The 27,067-nt window shown below is 28.0% G+C and overlaps 1 protein-coding gene and 1 long non-coding RNA gene across 2 annotated transcripts; one reads left to right on the forward strand and one right to left on the reverse strand.

Moving 5' to 3' along the window:
- Window positions 1–5,112: 5,112 nt before the first annotated feature.
- Window positions 5,113–7,730, reverse strand: LOC140674228 (RCC1 and BTB domain-containing protein 1-like). Its single transcript, XM_072907615.1, has 10 exons — window positions 7,594–7,730; window positions 6,987–7,113; window positions 6,658–6,913; window positions 6,422–6,552; window positions 6,253–6,352; window positions 6,089–6,207; window positions 5,753–5,877; window positions 5,554–5,651; window positions 5,388–5,476; window positions 5,113–5,253 (listed from the first exon to the last, which is right to left on the reverse strand). The coding sequence occupies exons 1-10, from the start codon at window positions 7,728–7,730 to the stop codon at window positions 5,113–5,115; spliced, it is 1,323 nt and encodes a 440-aa protein (XP_072763716.1).
- Window positions 7,731–24,058: 16,328 nt separating this feature from the next.
- Window positions 24,059–26,487, forward strand: LOC140674004 (uncharacterized). Its single transcript, XR_012048147.1, has 6 exons — window positions 24,059–24,319; window positions 24,413–24,679; window positions 24,803–24,938; window positions 25,030–25,146; window positions 25,332–25,463; window positions 25,702–26,487. It is a non-coding gene; the product is annotated as an uncharacterized lncRNA (long non-coding RNA).
- Window positions 26,488–27,067: the final 580 nt, after the last annotated feature.

The following is a 27,067-nucleotide window of genomic DNA, read 5'->3' on the forward strand; positions in this document are numbered from 1 at the left end:
AAGACGGAGCACCACCGCATAATACCTGGCGTGTGAGGAATTATTTCAACGCCCAATTTCCCAGACATTGGTTTGGTGTTGGCGCCCCGTTTCGCTGGCCATGGTAAGATTCATTTGAACTTCAACAAAAAAAGTGCCTGCATAAATAAATTTCAATATGATTTTTATTGGCAGTTCGCCTGATCTTTCATCCCTGGACTTTTTCCTTTGGGGTTATTTAAAGGAAAAAGTTTACGCAAAGGAGCCAGAAAATGTAGAGGTTGCTCGCTTACACGCTGCTGTGGCAACGGTGGATGCTTCTCCGCGAAAGAAACGAAGTCATCCGGAGAGCACACGCATGTTTGGCAGTAGACGGAGGGCATTTTGAGCCGGAAATATAAAAAAAAATCGGCCTTTCTCAGGACCACAAAACTTAACGTTGGAATAAACCGATTTTTTAAAAATAAATTACTTTTAAATTATTTTATTATTTCAAATTTATTGCCTCTCATGTCTCTCATTCTAAAAGAAAAATTCTTCTAAATAACTAGAAGATAAAAAACATGATTTGAAGAATTGACGATGATTAATGATGAAATACTTACGTACTGATTAATTTCGGATTAAAATAATAGCGCTATTGAAATTGTAATACATAAAAATTCATCGAATTGTGACGGAAAAAATATATTTTTTTGTAAATATGTATGTAATATTTCTTTGTTTTTATCACTTATGCTTTCTTTATATTCATCTCTTCTTTTGTTAGAGAAAGTATTGACGGAAGTTCACTTTTAATTCGTGCTTGAATGTCTGTAAAAATTTGAGCAAATCAAACCAATGGAAAATATTCTCTTAAGCACATTATACACGAGGCACTTGTTTTAATTTACATCGAGGAGTTGTACTAAAAAGCATTTAAAACACATTCTTTACTTATTAGATTTATATATCTTATTGTTAGTATAACTTGGTAAATATTATTTATCAGAAAGTAACTTTTGATTAGTATTGGAAGTGAATATGTAATATTATACAATATTGCATTAGAATATGATATACAAGAAGTTTTTGGATAAAGAAAGGAGTTAGGCAGGGATGTGTTCTGAGTCCCACCCTGTTCAACTTGTATATTGCGGATTTAGATTATGAGTTAGGAAGTAGAGGAATAGGAGGTATAGCAGTAGGAAATGAGAGTTTGGTCATTAGCACACGCAGACGACATTGTTCGGTTGGCAAAAAATAGAGAGGCATTAGAGGACATGATGAGTACATTGAAAAGATTTTTGAAGGAAAGAAAAATGAAATTAAGTACAGAAAAGTGAAAGGTATTAATTTTCAATAGTTCCGAGAAAATTAACAAAGACAAATGGAATTGGAATACAGGTATAATTGAAGAGATAAAAAGTTTTAATATTTAGGATTTACGTTTAATAGGAAGGGAACTACACAGAACATGTCAAAGAATTGAGTAGGAAAGGGAAAATAGCGGCAGGAAAAGTTTGGAGTTTAGGAGAAAGAATTTGCAAAAATGATTTCAGAAGAAGATGGATGCCTATCGGTATTTGGTACAAAGTGTGATAGCGTATGGGGTAAAAATTTGGGGATGGAGAGAGAAAAAAAAATTAGAAAAGGTGATGATGGACTATATTAGATGGGTGTTTAGGATTGATTTTTGTACGCCGAGATATATTTATAGAGAATTAGGTTTAGAGAAACTTGCCATAGGATGGGGAGCAAGAGCATGGAGATATGAGGAAAGAATTAGGACAAAGGAGGAAGAAAAATTAGTGAAAAAATGCTAAAAAAAGAGTTTTATAGTAGAGAAAAAGAAGGTTTCTTTAATAACTTAGGTTGGGGATTAAAGGCCAGAAGATATGAGGAATAATGAGATTAATATAGAGAAATTAATAAGAAAAAGAGGAAGGGATATACAAAGGCAAATAGAAGATGCTAAAATTAGGGAAGCAAGATATAATAGTAGGTATAAAGAGTTGAATAGAGCTATAGAAGGGCTTAAATATCTGAAAAGTGAAATCATTAATAGGAAGGAAAATGCAGACAAAATGAGGAGTCTAGTAAAATTTAGATGTGGGAATATGGAAGAATTTAATAAATATTGGAAAGAGGATAAAAGTAAAGTATGTAGATGGTGTGGAATAGGAAAGGATAATTTGGAGCATTTTGTGAAGGAATGTGTTGAGTTAAAAGAATTGTGTGAGGAGTTAAGCAGCAAACCAAGTCCCCTCTTGGCAATTTGCTGAATAAATTATTATATATATTTTAAATATAGTCATTAGAATATAATTTAACAAAAAATATTTTGTTTGTGTGACTGGAAATTTTTATATAATAATCTTAATCCTTTATGAGTAATTATGAGTAGCGGAAAAATTTTATTTTGAGAGCAAAGAGATTTCGCAAACTGTCACTTAATTTTTGATTATATTATTCAGAATAATAGGAATTTTTACTTTTATTATGGAAAAAATTATTATTGGATTGTAAATACCAAATCAATAAATAAAGCGGCAAGCAAAAGACTCGGGTTCGATTCCCGATTCAGTGGCTTCGCCCCGATATTTTTTCTCGTCTACATCTCTTTAGGGGGGTAAAGAGGGGTATAGAAGTCTCAAAAATGAGAATCTATTACTTAGTGAAATACAGCAAGTAAAATATGTGTCCTGTGCACGAATCAAATTTCACAAAAGAATTAATTTCTAAAAGCGAAAAGAATTATAATTTCTAAAAAAAAAAGAAATTTTACGCATTAACATCCGCGCATGGCTGTCATTGCCAAGTCTATAGTGTTTGTAAAATATCATTATTATTTGATTTTATATAATAATAAAACAATTTCTATTATTAGTGTTATTATTTTTTATTATTATTAATTTTATCATTATTTTAATAATATTATTATCATATTATAATTATTATTATCATTATTCGTTTTTTGTAATAATAAAACAATTGTTAATTAATAGAAATAAGTAATTTATATTTATTTTTAAACTAAAAATTATCTTACCCATGTACGATCTCTTTTAATAACGTGCGCAATATCACCTATCCAGTGAGAAGAAATTAAATTGAAAAAAGACTATATCTTAAATATTAAAAATAGTAAATGAATTGGATTGTTGTTCACTAAACATGTTTAGCGCACCAAAGAGGATATATTTGTAAACTTATAATTTAAAAAAATTTGATGAACTTTCGATTCTTAGTGATTTTTTTCGAATTGTACGCTATCTCTTCTAACTTTACCTTATACAATACTTTAATTACTTTTGCTTTATATTCGATTGCTTTTGAATTAATAAGAGGAAAATGTGATACATTGATATTTTCCTTTATCATTTGAAAACAAATTCTCGCAAGATTTTCCTCATTATCTGCATCACATAACGTCATGTGTTCTGTAAAACAAAACGTGTATAGTATAGTAATTCAATTTGATTTAAATTTAAATCAGGATTGTGCTTTGGATTTGAAAATTACGTCTACATAAATTATTTATGTATTGTTTACATGATGTTTACATAGACTTTTTTTATGATGTATATATATAAATATACATATAATATTTAATTCCTTCTCTTAATATTTTTCTATCGTGCATTAGGGCTAAAGGGTGAAACAGGAAAAATAATATGAAGAAAATCTTCGATAAATTATAAATTATTCTACAATATTATTGACACAGATGACATATATGTTACACATAGTTTATACTGTTGACATAGACTATTACAGTTTACGGATAAATGTCTAACTCTGATTTAAACTCACCTAATCTCTTCTCCAAAGGTAGATCGATCACGTTAGTTAATAAATATTCCAGAAAAGCTTTATACATATTGTAAAAATTTTATTGGCCGATAATGCTATTAATATGAATCTAGATAACTTTTCCCCAACTTGGAAAGAGTAAGATACCGATATTAATAGCTTACAACTGAATTCGTCCTTCACGACTGTACAAACGTGTACTATAGCAATTTTAAAATACATATTTATTTATCAAAATAATGACTTATTCTATCCTTTCTTTTTCTCTTGGTTATTTTGTTTTACATCTTACAAAGACGAAAGTTGATCTATATATATATATATATACATATAGTTCAGTAATAAACTTTAGATATTAATTTAAATAAAATAAAATAATTATTCAAAATTTTCGTAATATGCCAGATAGAAATACATGATGATCACGTTTCATCATAGTGATCGTCATACTAGTACCTTCAACTTAATATCTTTTTGAAGATCATTACATGATTAACATAACATGAGAACAAAATGTACACAAATGTGTATGATTTATACAATAATTATACATGATATAATGATGACATATCACGTTTCATCACAATGTGATCGTCATAACATTATCATGTGAGATATATTTCTGACATCATAATGTGACTGCGCTTTGAGCAGCGTATACACACGCATCTGTATGCATTTCTGAGATCATATTATACAATATATGTATGCATGCTGAGTACAATATGATATCATTTTTCTATCTGGGATATCGGTCATTAAACTGTCGCATTGCTATTTTCAATTTGATGTATATATATATATATATATATATATATATATATATATATATATATATATATATACATACTAGTAAATGTTAATTATCCTTGATATATATATATACATACTAGTAAATGTTAATTATCCTTGATATATATATATATATATATATATATATATATATATATTGTATATATATATATTCATAAAATATATTTTTAGAAAATATAAATAATTAAAACTAATTAAATATATTTTATAAATAATTAAATAAAGAAATTACACATTATTTAAATATTATTTATTTAAAAAAACTGTTGATAATCAATAAATGGATCAATATCAATAAATTGATAATAAATAAATAATGATTTGAGGATAAACTAGTTAAAGATTCTAATAGGGGGAATATTAATAAATAAATGCTTTATTGATTACAAATGAATTTAAAGTATTATAAAAATTATAAAAATAAAGGTTTTTCTTTCAATAATAAAGTACATTTTTTATATTAAAATATAACAATACAAATATATGCTATTACATTTTAAACATTTTGTTAAGAAAATGAAAGAACTAATTCTTAAAAGCTTTGGCTTTAGCTGCTTTAATTATAAAATCCAATATTATATTTTTATTTAAAGTAGCAAATTTTTGCGTTTGTACCACATCTGTCAGATGATCCATTGCAAATTGGAAGCAGAATTTTTCTAACTCCTAAAAATTATGTATATATGTATATTCATAAATATATAGATACATTATATTTAATAAATAATGATGAGAAATGATATTACAAACTATATCATCTTTGTATTATATTTGATTGCTTTCTCGTAAACAAGGATTACATTTGACACAGTGACAATTTCTTTTATTACTTGACTATAAATTCTTTTAAGATTTGTTTCACTATATTTATCTGCTAACTTCAGAAGTTCTGTAATAGAGCAATTTTAAATATTAATTGAACTAATAAATATTTAATTTCAAGTTATTTAATTTAAATAAATTCACCTAATACTTTTCCTGAAGGCAAATCGGCCATGCCAGTATATAGATATTTTAAGAAAGCTTTATATGTAATGTAGGAAAATTTATTGTTCATGATGAAGCTATTAAGAATATATATGTGTCAATGTGTAACCAAATAAATAAGAATAAGAAAATTAAAAGATTGATTAAAAATATGATTGGCTTTTCTATGAATGCTTACGTTTGATTATTTTCCATCCGATTACATTGGAACATATTTCTGAAATACTGACAACGAATGTTCAAAATAGCTTTGTGAAGATGGATAAGTTGTCTCTTAATCTGTATCGTAAAATCACTCGTCGACTGCAACAAAAGAGAGATACATAATTGACATAATTAGATATAAAGACGTATCATATTAGTATAAGCGTTTGTTGAATAAACTCAATTTTAAAAGAATATGTATCAATCAAAGTAATTACTCTTTTCTTGCTTAACGTCTTGATTTTGTTTAACATTTTATAATGAAAAAAACTGCATAAAGAACAGAATAGAGGTAGAAAACAAAACGTACTTTATCGTCAAACGCTGCTCCCAGACATTTCAATATATTTAATTCTTCTGTATGATCAATTAACGAACAGTGGATGATATAAGACAAGTCATATTTTAATAAATCGTACATGTTCGAAAAATGGGTAGCAGTTGGAATTGTAATCGCTTAATCAAAGCAGGCACCCCATACGTAAACGCGTCTGTTTTCGTTGATAACTATACTTTTGTTTAAATAGTTTTGAATGGCAATGTCCAACACCTTTCTCATTTCAGGCACATTCAACTAAAAAAAAAGAAATCTTACATTTTTATATTTCCTTTATCATGAAGATTATGCAAATAAATAAGTTACCCTGATGGGATACACTTCCATTTCTCTTTTTTTGCCATATCCCAATTGTCCTTCAGAGTTTTTACTCCACAAATATAGTTTCCCTTCAGCAGTAAACGCCAATGTGTGTGCGAATCCACAGACTACCTTAACTGATAATTAAACATCAATAATAAAAAATGGTTATTGATATCTGCATTATTGCATTTATAAACATTTACACAAACGACCATTGTAAACGATGACAGAAACATTACCTATTGTATCATTTGTCAACGAGACAATTAGGCATGGAAGCGCCTGATTCGTGCAGTTGCCTATTCCTAACTGGCCATAATTATTGATACCCCAGCTATAGACATTACGAATATTACAAAGTGCCATGTTGAACAATCTACCACAAGTAATGTAGATAATTTTTTCGCCTTTGAATTCACGTCTCAACTGCCATGGTAAAGCCTTTGGAGGGCCTTTGACTAAGTTTTCATATCGAGAATTTCCCCAAGTGTATATCTAAATTAAAAATTGTCAAATTTATATTTTAGAGTCAAAATTATCACACTATTTTATCTGAATTATCACTTACTTTTCCATCGTTAGTCAAAGCTATAGTGTGATCAACACTGCATGCAATGTCTATGATGCATTCTTCGTCACCTATAGTGACTTTAGTAGGTATATATATATATCTTGAGATTTTCTTGGCTCCACTCCTAGTCCCAATTTATAATCTAGGTTAGAACCCCATGTATATACCTTTAAAAGACAATGCTATTATTTTGATATCACATTTAATTTAATTATTATATTATACACAAGATGCAAAACAAATATCCTAAATAATATTGTAAATAAATTGTATTCTATATCCTTCATTGTAAAATATTATGTAATGTGTTAAATACATAATTAACAGCTTCACATTAATCATTTTAATTGTACCAAAGTAGATATATAAAATACATAAAAAGTTAAATATACTAATTCTTACTTTTTTATTAAATTATTTTATTAAATTATTAAACTATAATCCTCACATTTATTACTAATAAATTATTTAACATATAAAAATTCATATTTAATCATATTTAATAATTATTATAAGTTTGTAAAAATCTCAAATATTTTAATTAGAAATTTTCAATTTATATTGTATTACCTCTCTTTCCTTTGTAAGTGCCAAAACATGATACTGATCAATGTCACCACCACAGCAAAAAGTTTTTATATTTTTCCCACACAATGTTTCTACTTCTTTTGGTTGTTGAATGTCACTCATATCACCTATCCCCAATCGACCATGACAATTTTTACCAATACCATATACCATTTTGTCACAATTAAAGCTGCTTTATCTGATTTAATGTATTGTGTAAAACATAAGTAATAATTTAGTTGAAGTAAAAATAATAGAAAGAAAAGCAAAACTAATTACTAATTACCATCATTAAATACCATAATCATATGAATCTTAAAGACAAATTTTGGTTGCAGCAAGCCAAAAATTTCCCAGTTCTTGAGATCCGAAGAATATCCATACTTACTTAAAATATTAGTTTTCAAATATTTTTCTTTCTCTGTTTGTATATTTCTGTCCACATCAAATTTTTAAGTTAGTAATGCTATTTTAATAGTAATACTATTTTTCGCTAACATTTATAAAATTAATTTTATTTTAAATCTTTTATGTCATTTTAATTCTGTGTGACTAATAAATGCATGACATTATAAAAGGATAAATTGTTCAACAGTGACATATTATTTCTACAAAAGCAAAACAGAATAAAAAGGAACACAAGCTTACTGTTCTTTGCTAACATTTGTTTGTAAGTCACTTTCTTCCTGGACATTTGTTCTTTCTGAGAAAAAAGGCAATTTTTTCCATAATTTCAACATAGTAACGACACAGTATTTTTGTATCAGTATAACAGGTTCGTTGGACGTTGTTTACATGTACAATTTTTGAAAAGTATGTGTTTATATAATAAACATGTTGGTTTATATAAACATTATATGTACAAACATTCACACATATATGCCCCAGGTAGAACATGAAACTCATAATGACATCATTATGACGTCATCATAATTTTATTTATCACTTAAAAGTTATCTAAACAAAAATGATTAAAAAATGAATTGAGAGATGACAAAAAGAATCATAAATTTTTAAGTTCCATAATCACATTATATAATTTTAAAAAGATTATTAGTTGCTAAATATAATTAAAATATATATAAATAATTAAATAAACAAATGATTGCGTAATATATATAAAAAATGATATTATAATATCAAAAATAAGTCACCAAAACATTGCCAAAAGTATATCAAATGAGATCATTATGATTTTTCTAAAATGACTTTTAGGTAACGTCATAATGATGTCATTATGAGTTTCATGTTTTGCCTGAGTGTACACCTTGTATTTGTAAACATGAATATTCAGTTCAGAAATAGACTTTAAATATCAATTTAAATAAAATAATTATTTAAAACGATAATATATCGGTCATTAGACATAAAATGTGGCATTTTTTATTTGATATACATATGTACATACATATTAAGGGGATGCTGGACAGTGTTACCAACTCATTATTGAGAAGCGCCAGAATCTAAAGTCATTAGATTATAAAGTACAGTCGGACCACAGACTTCCATATAATACTAGATTGCTAACTCCTTATGTATAAGGCAGCTCTAATTTTATGTACAAACAAGTATGTATGACATCCCTTTCTGCGCATGCGCTGTGAAGGCGCGTGTTGCACGCATGTATATACATACTAAGTATGATAAACAAGCTTATATAAAAGATATAAAATAACTGCAAATTTGTATCCGATAATTTAATATTTATATTTCTTACTTTTTTTACTAACACGACATGTGTTTTGACAAGAATTAGAGACCGAAAGCAAGTTAGAAATACATGTACTGATCATAATGGCGTCGGCACATGTCAGCGCATGCGCAGAAACGGTCACCTTAGCGCTAATAGTATCTCCCCGAACGCGCTCTTAGTACATAAAATTCAAGGACACTTTATATAAGCAAAATCTAGGAAGTTAGCAGTCTAGTATTATGCATATAGAAGTCTGTGGCCGATGCTCACTGTCGCTATTGTGTATACTTATACTGTGCTTCGGACTCTTTCATGTTAGCTATCTCGCTTGCTCCTTATACGTTTTCGCTCTCTGTTTGTTCGGCGACTGTCCTTGTTACACAAACAGATAACAGCTCCATCTATTTTGAAATCGGTTAACTAAAAATTGCTCTGTATTATCTCGCGTCTCGATTTCACACATCATATATGTATGAAAACAGTTTCTAAAAAGTTAGACTAAAAAACTTTTTTACTAGGCTTTTAAAATCATTTTCAAAAATTTACTTATATTCTATTACGTTATTCCAAGCATGGGGCACATCTTTCGTTTGAATAAACTAAAGAACTTTTATATTAAATAAATATTAATTCAATGAGTCGATAACAAAAGTGAAATTTTATACATAAATTATAGCGTCCAGAACTCGTTATTAAAAGTAGTTTAACTGTGTAAAAGGATTTATCAATCTGTGCAGTCAAAAAAAAGATTTTTAATCGAACTGATTTTGTTGGTAAAGCGACGGGCAGTCGTCACTTAGATTTTAATTAATAGTAACCGTTACGGGCAGTCGTCAAACAGATCTAACATTAATTATAACTGCAACAGACAGATGTCAATAATTAATCCGGATAGATGCGTACCGGGAAGAAGTAGAACGCGTACCGGGTTACCGAATACTAAGGTATAATCACGAAACATCGCTATTTACTCCTGACGAAAACGAGCGAAAGTGAATGAATCTAGGGAGATACGACAAAATAATTTATTATTGTTTGTACTAAATCTAGCGTTTAATACGAATAAAAGCGAATACACATTTTATAATAAAAGAAAGCAATAAATTATAAGAAAACCGCGGGAAAAAGGATGTCCACTCTTCGCGCCTTCCGCAAATCTTAGCGATCATATTCTTGAATTCTGAATGGGATCTCCGGCGGAGGCATAGCATTAAGATTAAATTTGCAGAGTATTATACTCATCTATAAATAATAAAAAATGATTTAAATGTAAATGAGGTTCCAATTATTAAACAAAAGATTGTATACTGTGCAAACTTTCTGCTGAATATCAGAAATTTATTAATTAATATTAACCCTTACTGATAGATCATGTTTGGCTGTGATTTTTCTAACAACGTCAATTTCTCGAAAACAAATAATCATAAAATAATATATTTAAGTAAATTATTTTTCAAATTTATTATTTTAGTCTTTATTTAGAATGTTCAAAGAAGGTATATACATTTTTTCAGATTTTTTAAAACACTTTTACATATTAATAAACTTATCGAAAATACGCTGACCCACCTGTACAGTTAGAAGATGCCAAAAATAACAATACGGAGTAAGAGTTAAAATTAATATGAAAAAAATATGATTATTATTATGAAAAATTATATATGAGTAATTGCCAACCATTTTAACTGTTATTACATCAAATTCTTCAAATCGCTGCTGCTTGATAAAACAATCTGGAAATTTCTTAGAATTTATTCTAAAACATCTTACAATTTCTGAGCTACTCGTGGCACTGTAAACAAGAAATAATAGTATATGTACGATGGGAATATAATAGTATGTATGATGGGAATAAAAGTACCGAAAGATTTAAATAATATTAAATCTGACATTGCACTTACTAACTTGGTTTCCAAAATAGGCAGATATGTTTATCGGGATATCCGATTATTATATCGCAACGTAGACCAAGTCTTCTGGCAACGTTATGATATATATATTATTATTTCTTGACCATATTTATGTTTTAAGACCTAATGTCAGAAATTACAATGTAGGAATTAATTAAAGGAAAAGTATTTTGAAAATTACAACAAACATGTTTACAGGATAATTTGCAATATTTTTATAATACATCATAATCAATATTACTTACATTATCAATGCACATATATTTGAATTGTCTATCCAACACTATGTTTTCCGGATTGTTTAGACGAAAGTTTAATTTGTCAAATATACATTCTTCGAGTGTATCCATAATCTGTGTTCCTTCTGCTTCATTCCAATGATTATCGTCAATATTGTTGTTTTCCCAGGAGGAAAAATTTTCTGCAGACGTCGAGAATATCGAATGCTCAGGATGTTTCTGTCTGAGACTTTTCAGTACCTCTAACGTTATACTATCTAGTGACGATGTTACGGTCGAGTAAAATACATCTTTCTCTCTAAGCTGTAATTCTTGTGCAAAAAAAGTAGCACTTCGTTCTAAAAGTTGCACTTTGTGAGGTCGCCTTTTAAATTTTTTCCATTTTAGCACCAGGTTATATCGCCTCAGACAGTCAACGAGTCGCATATTGTAATATATTTTCGTTTGCTGTTCGCAAACAGCTTTCCTAAATTACCATTAACATTAATTATTAACTATGCAATATGTACGTTAGTCCATAAAGTTAATAGTACTTTATTTTTTATATTTCTACTGTGAAAATTGAATGAGAAAGTTTTTAAGCTCATCTATATAGAATGAAACTTCTATTTTATCTTCCAATGTCGAAAGTAATGACATCACATCTTTTTCTAACTCATTTGTGAAATAGGAATATGTTGAATTATCGGTTGATATATTGTTAGAATAATATTTTTTAATATTTGTAGTATTCCGTAATTGTCTTGTACAATTAATGCCTATTTCTATAAAGTTTAAACATTTTTTGTTTTTCTGCTCATTTTCTTCAGACTCTTTCTGTTCATTTTCCTTAAACATCTTGTTATAGTATTTTCTCGCTGTAGGCCATCTGAAATTGAAATAAATAATATTATCGTAAATTTTAAATGAACACTAAACTATTGCATTAATAATAAGTTTTCAAAGAATTATATTGTTCAAATTGTGTAATATACAGAGTTAATCAAAATATCGACTTTCTTCTTTTATTTTAATACAAAATAATGTGTACGATATATAATTTTCAATTTAAATTATTGTAATTAAAATTTACAATAACAATATACAATTATGAACAATAGACAGCATTACAGCTACATTCTATAAATATAACAAATTAACTTTTATTCCATGTATTATTAAAACATCAATTTATTGCACTATTAGAGGACTTATTGACAGAATGTTCACCTTATCAAACCCGCAGTTCCATTCAAAAAACATATTATCCATTATCAACATTTTACTAATGAACGGATATCCATTAAAACTCATATTTGATTCCATAAATGGTCGCTTAAAATATTTGTTTCAGAAGGAATATAGTAATCTTAATAATAATGATCTTAAAGAAAAAAAATTCTGCGCTGAAGATGGCCTGAAAAATCAGGCCGAAACGTTCGCTTTATATTAATCAATTACTGTAATTTAATCACTTTACCGTTTAATATTTGTTTTTAACAATTTTCTGTTGCGTCCGTTATTTATTATACTAAAGTTTATATATTGTAATTCATTTGACGTAACAATAAATTATTTATTTATTTATTTAATTCAAATTCACACTTTTATATTCGGCTCATTTTACGCCTTAGTACTATATCATTATTTATTTAAATAAGTAAATAGTATCAAGGCTCTTTGTGTAAATAAGATTAAATTAAAAAGCAATACAGGCAGTAGAGAGCAAATTGTACCTTCTCCTACGTAATACATTTCATTATTTTCGGTAAGAATTGTGTAATTTGTTTATTTTTTTGTACTACTACAAATCTTCAACGGAATATTAGGTGTATGTAGTCTGACTGGATTTTAACCGAATATCTGTCTTCATATCGGTGCCATCCAATTATTACGCCAGCAGAACAGTTTGTAGATTGATCACCATGTGTTACAATCATTCCAACAGCAAATTTTACTTCTTTTGGTCTTGTATTTGGCATTTCAAATTCTCTTATCTCTAGAAGTAACTGAAAAGTGTAAGATGAAGCTTTAATTGATATTTCTTGTTAAGTAATTCTTAAATAAATGTTTGTAGGAAGTTAAAATACAGCTAGTCAAATTATATTATAGATAGTTATAATTCTTATGTAATTGTATGCTCTATCAGAAAGAAACCTTAGAAATTGTTTCTTATTATAATTAGTATGTAGCACGTACAGTATAGCTTGGGTGTATCAATCCAATTTTTTAAATTCAAGTTCCTATTAAAAGCACACGAGTATACATCGTTCTCAGCTAGTGACTTATGTATTGTATTTTAAACAAAATACTTTGGTTCATAAGTTGATATTTGGGAAAAACTTTTTCAAGTGTCGGTGATTTTGCAACCTCCATACGTTGCTGGAGATGGTGAAACAATTCTATATAGTAATCTCTTTCCATTAGATTGCAAACACTTTTTCTGAAAAATTTACATAGTAGCTGTGCAATACGTATGTTAGTCTGTAAAGTTAATAGTACTTTAATTTATATAATTTTACCGTGAAAATTGAGAAACCATGTTTTTAATCTCATCAATATAAAAAGAAAGTTTTATATTTTCATACTTGCTACATATTAACTCTATCTTTTCATCAAACTGAAATACGTAAATGGGCCGTATTAAATTACTGATTGACAAATCGTTAGAATAATCTATTCGAATTTTTTGTGGAACAAATATGGAATTCCGTAATTCTCTCATACATTTAATGCCTGCTTTTATAAAGTTTATAGTTTTTTATTTTTCTATTCATTTTTTTCAGATTCATTTTGTTCATTTTCCTTAAACTACCCGTTATACTGTGTTCTCGCTGTAGGCCATCTGAAATTGAAATAATAATATTATCGCTGTAGGCCATCTGAAATTGAAATAATAATATTATCGCTGTAGGCCATCTGAAATTGAAATAATAATATTATCGTAAATTTATAGAAATCTAAACTATTGCATTAATAATAAGTTTTCAAAAAATAAAATTATAATAAATTAAATTGCGCAATATACAGAATTGGTTAAAATATCGACTTTCTTGTTTTAATACAAAATAAAGTATGCAGTATATAATTTTTAACTTAAATCATAATTTACACATTAACAATGTACAATAACATAAACAATGGACAGTATTTACATTATTAGCCATATTTTGTAAATATAACAAATTACTTAACTTTTTTTTATTCTGTGTATTTATAAAACATCATAGTCCAGTAAAATGGCTCGATATTTCACGATTTGGAGGAAATAATTGAACAAATGCTGCAATTTCGTGGAGAGGTGTGTTTTGGGATGCTTTTTGACATATCAAAAATCCTCATGCGTAGAAGCTACGGAAAACTCATAGTGGTGACAAAAAGGTCCAAAGAACCAGTTTTTCGTAAATAACTCGAAAAGTATCAAGTTTACGAGCAAAAATATGAATATCAAAATTGTAGCTAATAAAATTCCGCACAATTTGGCTTCATAGAACTCCGTACGACCAATAGAAGCCGAGATAGAATTTTTTTAAATATGGATCATTTTGCGACGCGACGAAAACGCGCCCGCGTGTCGTGCATTTTTTGTTAATATCTCGAAAATGGCCATTCGGATCGCAAGAACGTTTAGATGAAAGTTGTAGAGTACTAAATTGCGAATAAATTGCATTGTTTTTCATTCCTGTGCGATCGATATTTGCGGAGATACGAATATTTAAAAATTTTTTGAGTGAGCTGTTAGTGGCTAAAACTACAATTTTTGTGTGAAAAAGTCGATTATAATTCAAAAAGTACTGATCGTACGCATATAGCATGTATTATAAAAGTAATAAGGAATAAAATTTTGAAACTTTTCATGTATATTTGAATTCATTTTGGTAATGAGTGTATGAGATAAAGGCAAAAAAGTTGCAAAATTTGAATTTTGAAAGGTATTTTGCAAAATAGCTCACTTCCGGTTGGCTGTAAGCTATATAACATGTACATTAATTAAAGACAATTAAATTATCTTTAAAATAAGCTGTGACAGACCCTTCTACGATAAATCGTTTATGAGTTAAAGGTGTTTAAAGATAAAGGGCAATATACATTTTTATTAAAAATTACAGTTATAGTGCAAAAACGTATGCGTAACAATTGTTTAAAAATTAGTTTCAACCTATTTTTATTAGTTCAAATACATATAAAAATACATACAAATAAAAATGATAAATAATAAATGATAAATGATAAATTTTTTCTGCACTTTTTCCGACTGTAAAAATGACCCAAAATTTTGTTTTTGTAAATCTACAATTACAAGTATTTTCAATTGTTAATTCTGCAGCAGTACTTAATAAAAATGTTACATATAGAATTGAATTTTGTAGGAAATTTTGTTACCTTTAATTTAGGTCCTGTGTCAATTTTCTTCGTAAAATTGACAGAAATGAAGATTTAGACAAGAAAAGGAATGAAAATGCAATTTTGGCATTATTTATCCGAAAAACAGCACTTTTTTAATGCCTGTTTCTTTAGTAAAACACATCTCGTGATGGACTTACACAGCTGGATCATTTTCATATGTATGTGAACTAATAAAAATAGGTTGAAACTAATTTTTAAACAATTGTTACGCATAATGTACAGGGTTCTTCCGCGACATACAGATCAGTAGGTCGGGTTGTTTCTCTGACAATCGGCAGGGACATGCTTTACCGACCTCGCAGAAAAAAATCAATATGTACATATGACATGCCGTTTTCACATGACATGACATCTTAAGGGGATACCGTACCGTACTACCTTACCGATCAAAACGATTGTTTAGTTTTTAAAAGAAATTATTAAATTGGTTGCACAGAATGAAAAATGCTTCTCCATGATTAAAGTACATATAATAACGAACCGGGTTATGTTCAATTTTCAGTTAAAAACAAGGAAAAAAAAATTACAGTTTTAAATTATCGACTGTTAGCGTCAAGTCATACATATATTTGTTTAATATAAAAGTTTTGCAATTTGCACGTACAAAATAAGATAGATTCCCGCTTGGAAATGCATGAAAGAATATATGTAAACTTTTAGAAATGATTTTGGTATAGTAAAAATAATTTCGTTTTAAAACACTTTCGTGCATATTATCATATGAAAATCGAGGATAAATGGATAAAAAAGAGCAGTAGATTAGTGCACCAGCAGATTGACTAGTGTCGCGATAGTCAGAGCTCTAATCTTTTTCTGTGACAAGGAAGGACAATAGTACTATCCTTGTCTGTTTCATGCGTAGAGTAATATACATGCACGCCGGTGATACCGAACCGGCTCACGACCCGTATGACACACACACAAGCGCGAGCCGTTTACATGTGAGCTTGGCACGTGCGCGGTGCCACATATACACGACTCGCGCTTGTGTGTGCGTCATACGGAGAGTGAGCCATGCATCTGATTTGGCATTACTGATGCACGCTCTAATATCGTTTAGTGTAGTGAAGTTATTTGTGTAGCGTTAGTTATTTATGGGTCAACAGCACGATTGGAAATATTTGTCTCTCTGTTAACGTAGAGTTTTCTTCAAGGAAGGCTGGATAAAAAGGTTAATATTTTCATTTATATAAAAGGAAATGTTTTAATGTTGTTATATTATATGTTATTTATTATATTATATTGTTATCCAAATATGTTATGGCACATCGTTTTCGAATGAAAGATTTCATTACTCAAAGAGCGATCTTATTTTCCAATAAATTTATATTTTTTATCAAATATGAATTTTGATTCATAAGTTATATATAAATAATATATACATATATAATATATATATATATATAAAATATAATATATAATATTATTTAAATAATATAATATATATAGAGAAAGTTACAATGTCCCATTTGACACTTTCACTTTTATAAAGCACATACTTTATTCTCTAATAATCAAATTATCAAAATAATAAAATAATGTTATAATGTTCTTGAAATTGTCCATTGATCTAAAAATCCAAATATTTCTATTAACACAAGACGGATTTTTAATGTCATTAATCACACTTTTTGAGTGATGACTTGTATCATTTGAAAACGATAATATTTCGTAATTTGACTTCCATAAAGTCCATTAAAACATTAGTATTATGAAAATTGTTTTACATTTTTTTCCAAATTATATCTTTAAAACAATTCCTAAATAAAACATATAAGTAGTATATATAAAGTCTATTATTAAAATGTGGTTTGCATGTGCGCACTGGTTAAAAAATTATCCCAGAGGCGATTTATTCGTGAGCTGGTTGCATTTTATGCCAGATGCGGTTTGCATGTGCGCACTGGTTAAAAAATTATCCCAGAAGCAATTTATTCGTGAGCTGGTTGCATTTTATGCCAGATGCGGTTTGCATGTGACATTTCACGCTGCAATTGTAAAGAACATTTTGTTCCCTCCCTCTATCGATACCGCGGCTATGAAATATAGTTGCGAGAGGAAAAAAATGGCAAAAAAAATTGGACAAAAAAAAAAGAAAAAGGAGATTAAAACTTGCGGATTATTCATTGATTTTAAAAATCCATGCTTGGGTGCTTCTCCTGATGGGCTCATAGATAAAGATGGCCTGGTAGAAATAAAATGTCCTCTATCAGCTGAGTATTTAACAGCGGAAGAGGCTATAAAGACGCTGCCTCAATTAAAAAGCGTTTTTGATAAGAAAAATCTAGATAAGATGAATCCAAAACATCGATTTTTCTATCAAGTTCAAGACCAGTTAAGTGTAACGCAGCGAGAATATTGTATTTTCACTGTGTGAACGCCAAGGAGCTTAAAAATAGTAAGTGTTAATAGGGACAATGTATTTTGGAATACTTAATTGCTGTCCTTTTTAACACGTTTCTATTATGATTGCATGCTGCCCGAAATCTTGGATAATCGACATAATAGACATATGCCTATTAGAAATCCTAAATATATAATAGAAGCTCAAGAAGCAGCCCAAAATTTACTGGTCAAAAAAATCGTCGACAATATAATATAGACGAAAATATTATCGAAGAAAGTCAATGTTGCGAATCCAATATTTTACCAATGGAAGCAACTAATACTACTGTTACTGTTCTGACAAATGCGGAACAAGATGACGATTGCATCATTGTTAGTTATTCACAAAATAAAGAAGAACCAACTGAAGATGATATAGCGAGACATAAAGAATTTTTCGATAAACAGATTATTCCTTTTATAGCCCAGTAAAATTGCTCGATATTTCACGATTTGGAAAAAATAATTGAACAAATGCTGCAATTTTGTGGAGTCTGTTTTAGAGTGCTTTTTGACATATCAAAAGTCTCCATGCGTGGAAGTTACGGAAAACTCACAGTGGTGATAAAAAGGTCTAAAAAACCGGTTTTTCGTAAATAATTCGAAAAGTATCAAGTTTACGAGCAAAAACATATCAAAATTGTAGCTAATAAAATTCCGCACAATTTGGCTTCATAGAACTCCGTACGACCAATAGAAGCCGAGATAGAATTTTTTTAAATATGGGTCATTTTGCGACGCGACGAAAACGCGCCCGCGCGTCGTGCATTTTTCGTTAATATTTCAAAAATGGCCATTTGGATCGCAAAATTGTTTAAATAAAAGTTGTAGAGCACTAAATTGCAAATAAATTGCGTTTTTTTTATAACTGTGCGATCGATATTTGCGGAGATACGAATATTTAAAAATTTTTTAAGTGCGCTGTTAGTGGCTAAAACTACAATTTTCGTGTGAAAAAGTCGATTATAACTTAAAAAGTAAAATTCTTATTATTGTATGTAATCATAGCGCTGAAGAAGACTCAAAATTGAGCTCGAAACGTACGCATTTTAAGTAATTAATTCAATTCTTTATAATATCTCCGATTTTGTAAATTTGCGGGTTGCGATTTTTCAAAAAATTTTTTGTAAGTGATTTATTACTTGAACATGTTACGATATATGTAAGATTAGTGGATAAATAATCCATTATACTCAAATTTTGTTATTTATTTTATCACAGATTGAGTGTATTTACCTTAGTCAGGACACATTTTTGCTCTCTATCGCTGTTTACATTTTATACTTTAGTTTATATTTAATAGAGCACTGAATTTATTTATTTATTAACTACTTAAATTATAAATATCATAATAGTATATATAACGGGTAGCAATTTGTGTACATAAAAGCAACATGTTATCAAGATGTATTTACTGCGATACACGTGTCAATAAGATGAAAATAAAAACTAAAATTGAGTACAGCTCAGTTAAATAAAAATAAAACTGATTGCATATTAAGTTAAATAAAATCATAAAGTTAAATAAAAGATGTTGCATTATAAGGTCCAAAAGATATTATTTATGAAAAGTAAAAAAGCGTAACTCTTGAAACAAATAAATGTAAGAAAAGTGTTTTATATAAATATATTATATAAATACATAATTATGTAAATTATTATACATAACTATGAATATTTTAAAATTAAAATATGAAAAATTGTAACATATTATTCTAATTTAATGTTTCATGATGTTTTACACTATAAAATAAATATTTCTATTCATAAAATCAAAATATTTGAAAAAGAAAAGGAGTTAAATAATTTAAAAAGAAAATAAAAACTACTATATATGTATATATATATATATATATATATATATATATATATATATATATATGTATGTGTATACTAAATTTGAAAAATTTAATATCAAAACTTATAAATGAAAAAGTACCTCTGATAAAGTTTCTCTTTCCAAACTTGGTCGTGCAGTTTAATCTGCCGTAATATTTTACACGTGGATTTAAAATTTATGATATCTTCCAAGTTAATATTCTCACATGAAAGAATCTTCTCAAGCACTTGGATGGGTAAGTCTGTTATTGTAGCCATCATAAAAAATTTAACAATTTACAAAACAACTCGAAACGTTATTTACTGATAATAAGTTCCCTTAGTATCACTTAATTTAATTTCGGTAATAGATTTATGTGATAACGAATCATGAATGTGAGCATAGAAAGTTTATGTAGCTTGTAACACTGTCCCGATGTGTCTATAACGTGTACTTCGTTCGAGCTGCGTTCGTCCAGACTAAAGATAAACTTAGAAATGTTTCAAAGAATTTGAGTTACTACGCAGAAAAGAGACACTAAGGGTTCTTAGTCCTGATTGGTTGAATAAAATTGACGAATAAAAGCACAAATTACTTGAAGAAATATTTTTCAGCAAATCCTCTTCACTTTCCTTGAGATTTCTTTTCACTATTGTTGAGATTTATGCCTTTGTTCCTTTTCTTAATGGACTTTTTCTTTTGATTATTTTATTGTCTGTTGCTTATTATTGTTAACAATTGATTCTGTTTGAGGTCTCTTTAAATCAGTCGACAACTAGAATTTTGAAATATTCAGTAATATATTCTGTATATGAATTTTTTCTTTCTCTTAAATGTACAGACATATTTTTACCAGAAAAATTATAAATTTTAGAATTAAGTTATGCAAAATATCTTGCAGGTAATAGTACAAATATAATATCAGTTTAAAAGATAAAGCTTCGAAAATATCAATAGAAACAAAGAGTGTTTTCGTATTTTTTTTTTTTGAAGCAAAATAAATGTGTAATTTTTTTTTTTAATAAAATGTAGAGCGTGTTCTAAAATGCAATCAACATGTATGAAACTATTATTATATAATTAATGCTTAATTCTTCATTTTATATGCAACTGGTTGACAAGTGTGGAAGTATTTCGCTAATTATAAGAAGTGATAAAATTAAAATAATTATGCATAGAAGTACACAGTCTCGAAAAAACTAGCATTATGTATTTGCTCAACATATCACTCTCACGTAATATGCTTTGCAACAATCTCAAGAGAATAGTAATGTATTAACTCCATACTATTAGCATCGAGTTTGTCGACCTCTCCGTGAATTATAAAATCCTCTAATGTAAAAAATATAAACAATTTTAATTATCATTTTTAAAAGACATTCTCTGATTTATATATTAAAAAAAATTTTCAATAAACCTTCAATTTGTAATAATGATGTAAACGTTTTCTGTTTATGCGCGTACAGTTCAACAACTAAAAAATCTAGTCTACTATGTCAAATCTGAAATCTCAAGTAGAGCCAAAGGTACATATTAACAAAAGAAAAATAAACTCGTTTAGTCACTGGTGACAGTCCAGCTCTCCGGAAATCTCAACCACGGTTGTACATACAGATCTTGACGCACACATAGTAGTAATCAGAGATTTGGATAGCAAATTAGTTTTACTACCCAAACAAATTCGTCTTGTTGCCACAAGTACCGCGTTATTTACCAGGAATGCGTGCATACGAAGTGCGTAACTAATAATACTAAGGATACCATTATGGACAAGATATTAAATATTAAATATTAAGAAAAAAGGAAGAAGAGAGAGATAATGAGAAAGAGAGAGAGAGAGAGAGAGAGAGAGAGAGAGAGAGAGAGAGAGAGAGAGAGAGAGAGAGAGAGAGAGAGAGAGAGAGAGAGAGAGAGAGAGAGAGAGAGAGAGAATCTTCTCTCTTTCTTAATATTTAATATATTATAACTTGTCTATTGTACTCCAAGTATTTAATATTAATAATATGTATTTATTAGTAATATTGACTGGGACTTTTTGAGAACAATACTAAGAATTGCAGCTTACCATTGTTCATCTTATATTGTTCAATGTTCGACTTTAAACATTAAGCATTTCTCTTTTATTGTTCTGCAACCCGTTTTACATTTTGATACGGCGCACTGCTTGATCATGGCAACTTTTTGCTTTTTCCGAAAGAAACAATTTTTCGATGAAAACTCTTAACGACAAAAAAAATATTGGTAAAAAATGTATGGATAGAATTAAAAGTAAGTAAAGGTTTACTTTTTTTTGAAGTCTTTCAGGTAAGATTTGAGAAATCCTTCCAGTTCCGAATTTCAAAGAAATTACTCGCCTTTTGTTACACATGTCCCTGACAAAGTGAAATACTATTTAGAAAATTTAGGAAAAAAGCTTCTTTTCCGCTTCTTTAGTTCACAGATCATTATATCTCATTATTTTCTAATAAATTTGGAAACAATTAAAATTTTCGCAGAATATTCAAGACATAAAAAAATTGTTCTAAATAAAATTTGAAAGCTAATTTTATGAATACTTCTAAATATAACTTTTTTTTAAATATGTGTATTTCATGCCAGGGATATTTGTAACTAAAGGCAAGCAATTTCTTCGAAATTCGAAACTGGAAGAATTTCTCACAAGTTTTACTTGACTTCAGAAAAATTTTTGTATCGTGCGCATAATCACGTTGCAACTGTGTAGTGGGACAACCACTACACAATATTAATAATAGCTACAATAATGTGTTTACCTGAAGAAGTGATAGATATCATATTTGGCTACAATGATATCAGCATTGAGGATATTATTAACTTCAGATGTATGTGCAAGAAATTTCAACACATTGCATAATACAATAAGTTTAAAGAAAATAAGTTTTTTCAAAGGTAATTAGTTGTTAATTAGTTAATTTTTTGCAATTTGATTTTATTAAAGTACTTATTATACAATCAGTTCTGCAAAACATATATTCTATACGAATAAGACATATAAGAAAGGTAAAAAATACAATAAGAAATATAAAAAGATTAAGAAAATCAAATCACGTAAAGAACGCTAGCAATTATTTTCAATAAATTTTTTCATCAATTAAATTTAGTGTTTAATTAATTAATATAATTGTTATATTTTGTATTTCCTTTGTAACAAACAAATAAATTTTTAAAAATAATTTGCATTCATTTTTTGACTTTTATTAACCAGTTTTAATAATATAATTATTTTAGTTAATAATGTTATGAAATTACTCATTAAATTTATGTTTTATAAATACACAGCTTATAAAAGTTAATTTGACACAATTTCAAAATATGGCTATAATACTGTCCATTATTTACACCATTGTATATTATTAGTGTATAAATTTTAATTACAATTTAAATTGAAGATTATACAGGGTGTCCGGTAATTCATAAAAAATCTGTCGTGTACAGACAGGACCTATCAAACTGAGCAAAAAAGTCCTTTACCATTTTGCGATTTTTGCAATAATTATTGAAAAATTAATTAAAAAATGTCGACTAATTTGCGTCAATATATTAGCGCTCTACAAAAAGAGACTGCTTGTTGTCAAGCGGCCGCTAGGAGCACAGTACGAAGAGACAGCCCTTTGTTACACGCTTACTATGCGTGCGACTAGCAACCGTGTGACAGCAAACTGGTTTTTCTCGCCACGTGCAAATATTCACACGAATTGGTCCATATTTTTCAATTAATTTCTCAATAATTATTCCAAAAATATGAAAATGATATAGAACTTTCTTGCTCGCTTTGATCCGTTCTATGCGTACACGATTTTTTACGAATTACCGGACACCCTGTATACTGCATACTTTATTTTATATTAAAACAAAAAAGTCGATATTTTGACTAATTCTATATATTACACAATTTAAATCTTTGAAAACTTATTACACTAATGAAATAGTTCAGTGTTCTTTAAAAATTTACGACAATATTATTTATTTCAATTTCAGATGGCCTACAGCGAGAAAAAAACTATAACAAAAAGTTTAAGGAAAATAAACAGAAAGCATCTGAAGGGAATAAACAAGAAAATAAAAAAGATTTAAACTTTATAGAAATAGGTATTAATTGTAAGAGACAATTACGGAATACTGAAAATATTAAAAAATGTTATTCTAATAATATATCAATCGATAATGTAGTACATTACGATTACATATTATGGTTACATATGGTTTACATATTATGATTAGATTAAGATATAAAGTTAATATGCATGGAGCGTAAAGATAAAATTTTCTTTCTATAGTGATGAGATTAAAAATTTGCTTATTCAATTTTCACGGTAAGATTATATAAATTAAAATACTATTAACTTTATGGACTAACATACATATTGAATAATTAATATTTGTAATTTTAATTATAAATTATTCAGAAAAGTTGTTTGCGAACAATTAACGGAAAGATATTATAATATGCGACTCTTTAACTTTCTGAGGGATCTTCAGCTGAACATAAAATATCGTAATTTTAAAAAGCAGACTCACACAGTGCAACTTTTAGAACAAAGTGTTACTTTTGTTGCACAAGAATTACAGCCTCAAAAGGATGTATTTTATTCGTCCGTAACAGAGTCACTAGATAAAAAAAATCGGAAAACATAAAGTGGAATACACAATTAAAATACAAATGTATAGATTATGTAAGTACTATTGATCATGACGTATAAAAATATGGTCAATTATGTTATAAACATGTTAGTTAATGTAATCTTAGAAATACTTTTTTTTTAAATTAATTTCTACATTGTAATTTCTGACATTAGGTTTTAGAACATAAATGTGGTGAAGAATAGTAATATATACAATATATCATAGCGTTCCCAGAAGACTTGGCCTATGTTGCGATATAAGACTCGTATATCCCGATAAACGTATCTGTTTATTTTGGAAATCGAGTTAGTAAGTGTAATGTCAGATTTAAAATTATTTAAATCTTTCGCTATTTTTATTCCATACAAACACGTACACACATAATTTCTTTTGTTTACAGTGCCACAAAGATTTTAGAAAATGTAAGATGTTTTAGAATAAACATTCTAACAAATTCCCAGATTGTTTTATCAAAGAACAGGGTTTTATAAAATTGAAAATAATGACAGCTATCAAGGTTGGTAATAACTCATATTTAATTTTTATTAATTTTAATATTAATTTCAAATTTGTAATATTAATATCAAGCAGAAAGATTTGCCCAATATAAGTATATGATAAATTCCGTGTTTGTAATTGGAATCTTATTTATATTTAAACCATTTTCCATTTAAAATAGAAATATTTTTGAATTTGTTTCAGTTTAATCGTGAATATTTGTTGGGAATAGAATCAGCAAATTCATTGAAAGCCTGCATAAATAATAGTTTCAACTGGAATATGGATTTAAAAGATTGGAGTTTGTGTTTAAAAAAGTTTGGACCACACTATACTGTAAGTAAAGATTACATATGCCGCATATTAATAATAATAATAAATCTCTCTGCCAACACAATAATGAGGCTTCTCTCTAATAATACATACAATTATATTATAGAAATATAATTATAGGCATTATAATTATCTATAATTTAACTAGCTGTAATTTAATTTTCTACAAACGCTTATTTAAGAATTACTTGACAAGAAATATCAATTAAGTATCAATTAAAGTTTGAACTTTCACTTTCAGTTAGTCCTAAACATAGGAGATTTTAAAATGCCAAGTACAAGACCAAAAAAAAAGCGGTTGGAATGATTGTAACACATGATGGTGAATCTACTGACTGTTCTGCAGGCGTGATAATTGGATGGCACCGATATAAAGACAGAGATTCGGTTAAAATCTGCATAGAAAAAAAAGATAGACAAATTTATCCTTATATTTTCTCAATAAACATCTGGGTAATTATTTACTTTAACGGACACCTCCCCGATGACCTTGACCTTGACATATGAAGGTACACGCCTAAGTAACGCATGCTTTGAATTTTAGGGCGGTCTGGTTTGGTTTCTGAGATATGCGACTTTGAAATATAAAAAGTACGGATCGCATGGGATATTATTTTATGCGAATAAAAATCAAAATTATCAGTACTATTGCACATGTATGTAAGAAAATTATAATATTTCAAAGTCGCATATCTCAGGAACCAAACGAGACCACCGCAAAATTCGAAGCATGTGTTACTTAGGAGTGTACCTTCTACAACATATGTCAAGGTCAAGGTCATCGGCGAGGTGTCCGTTAAAATGAACATTTACCGTCTCTATTCATATAAGCATTGTTATTTGTTTAACAATAGTCTGTGAGTCGTCATTATCTTTTTTTCTCATTCATCTCTTCTCTCAATCAATATTACATACAAAAATATATTAATTTATATCAAATTATATAAAACAATGCATTGAAATAATACATATATTAAATACAGGATAAAATATGTAATGTAAATTTTACATTACATTACCTTTTATTCTATACTTTGTCCCATTGCTACTGTTTGCTATGCATTAGCGCTTAATAATATATTTTTAATAGGTTAATTTATAATAGAAACATTTTATCCTTTGCAAAAATATATCCCAACATTAATTAATAGAAATTAAGAGTATTATTTCAAACTAAATTTAATGCAAATAAAAAATATTAAAATTTAAAAATTCTGACTTTAAATATTGTAGATGTGTATATATATATATATATATATATATATATATATATATATATATACATATATGATATTAAAAAGAGAATTCCCTCTTGTATATATACATATAAAAAAATTACATGTTGCTTGACATTTTTTAAAAGAAAATTAATTCTAAAGTTATATGTATAAGGAAATTTATTAATTTAGTGAACAAATACTTAAATATTTATTTTTTTGACGTATAATCCGAGAATCAAAGAAATAGGAGCCTGAAAAAGATCCAGTTTAATTAGACAGTTTATCACATCAAGGAACGACGTTTATTATATTTTTTATTGTTATATTTTACTTTTGTCTTCGATGTAAAACAATATTGCAATATATTGCTAAAAATTGGAGAGCTCT

Source organism: Anoplolepis gracilipes, chromosome 15 (assembly GCF_047496725.1).
Source record: "Anoplolepis gracilipes chromosome 15, ASM4749672v1, whole genome shotgun sequence".
Classification (NCBI taxonomy): domain Eukaryota; kingdom Metazoa; phylum Arthropoda; class Insecta; order Hymenoptera; family Formicidae; genus Anoplolepis; species Anoplolepis gracilipes.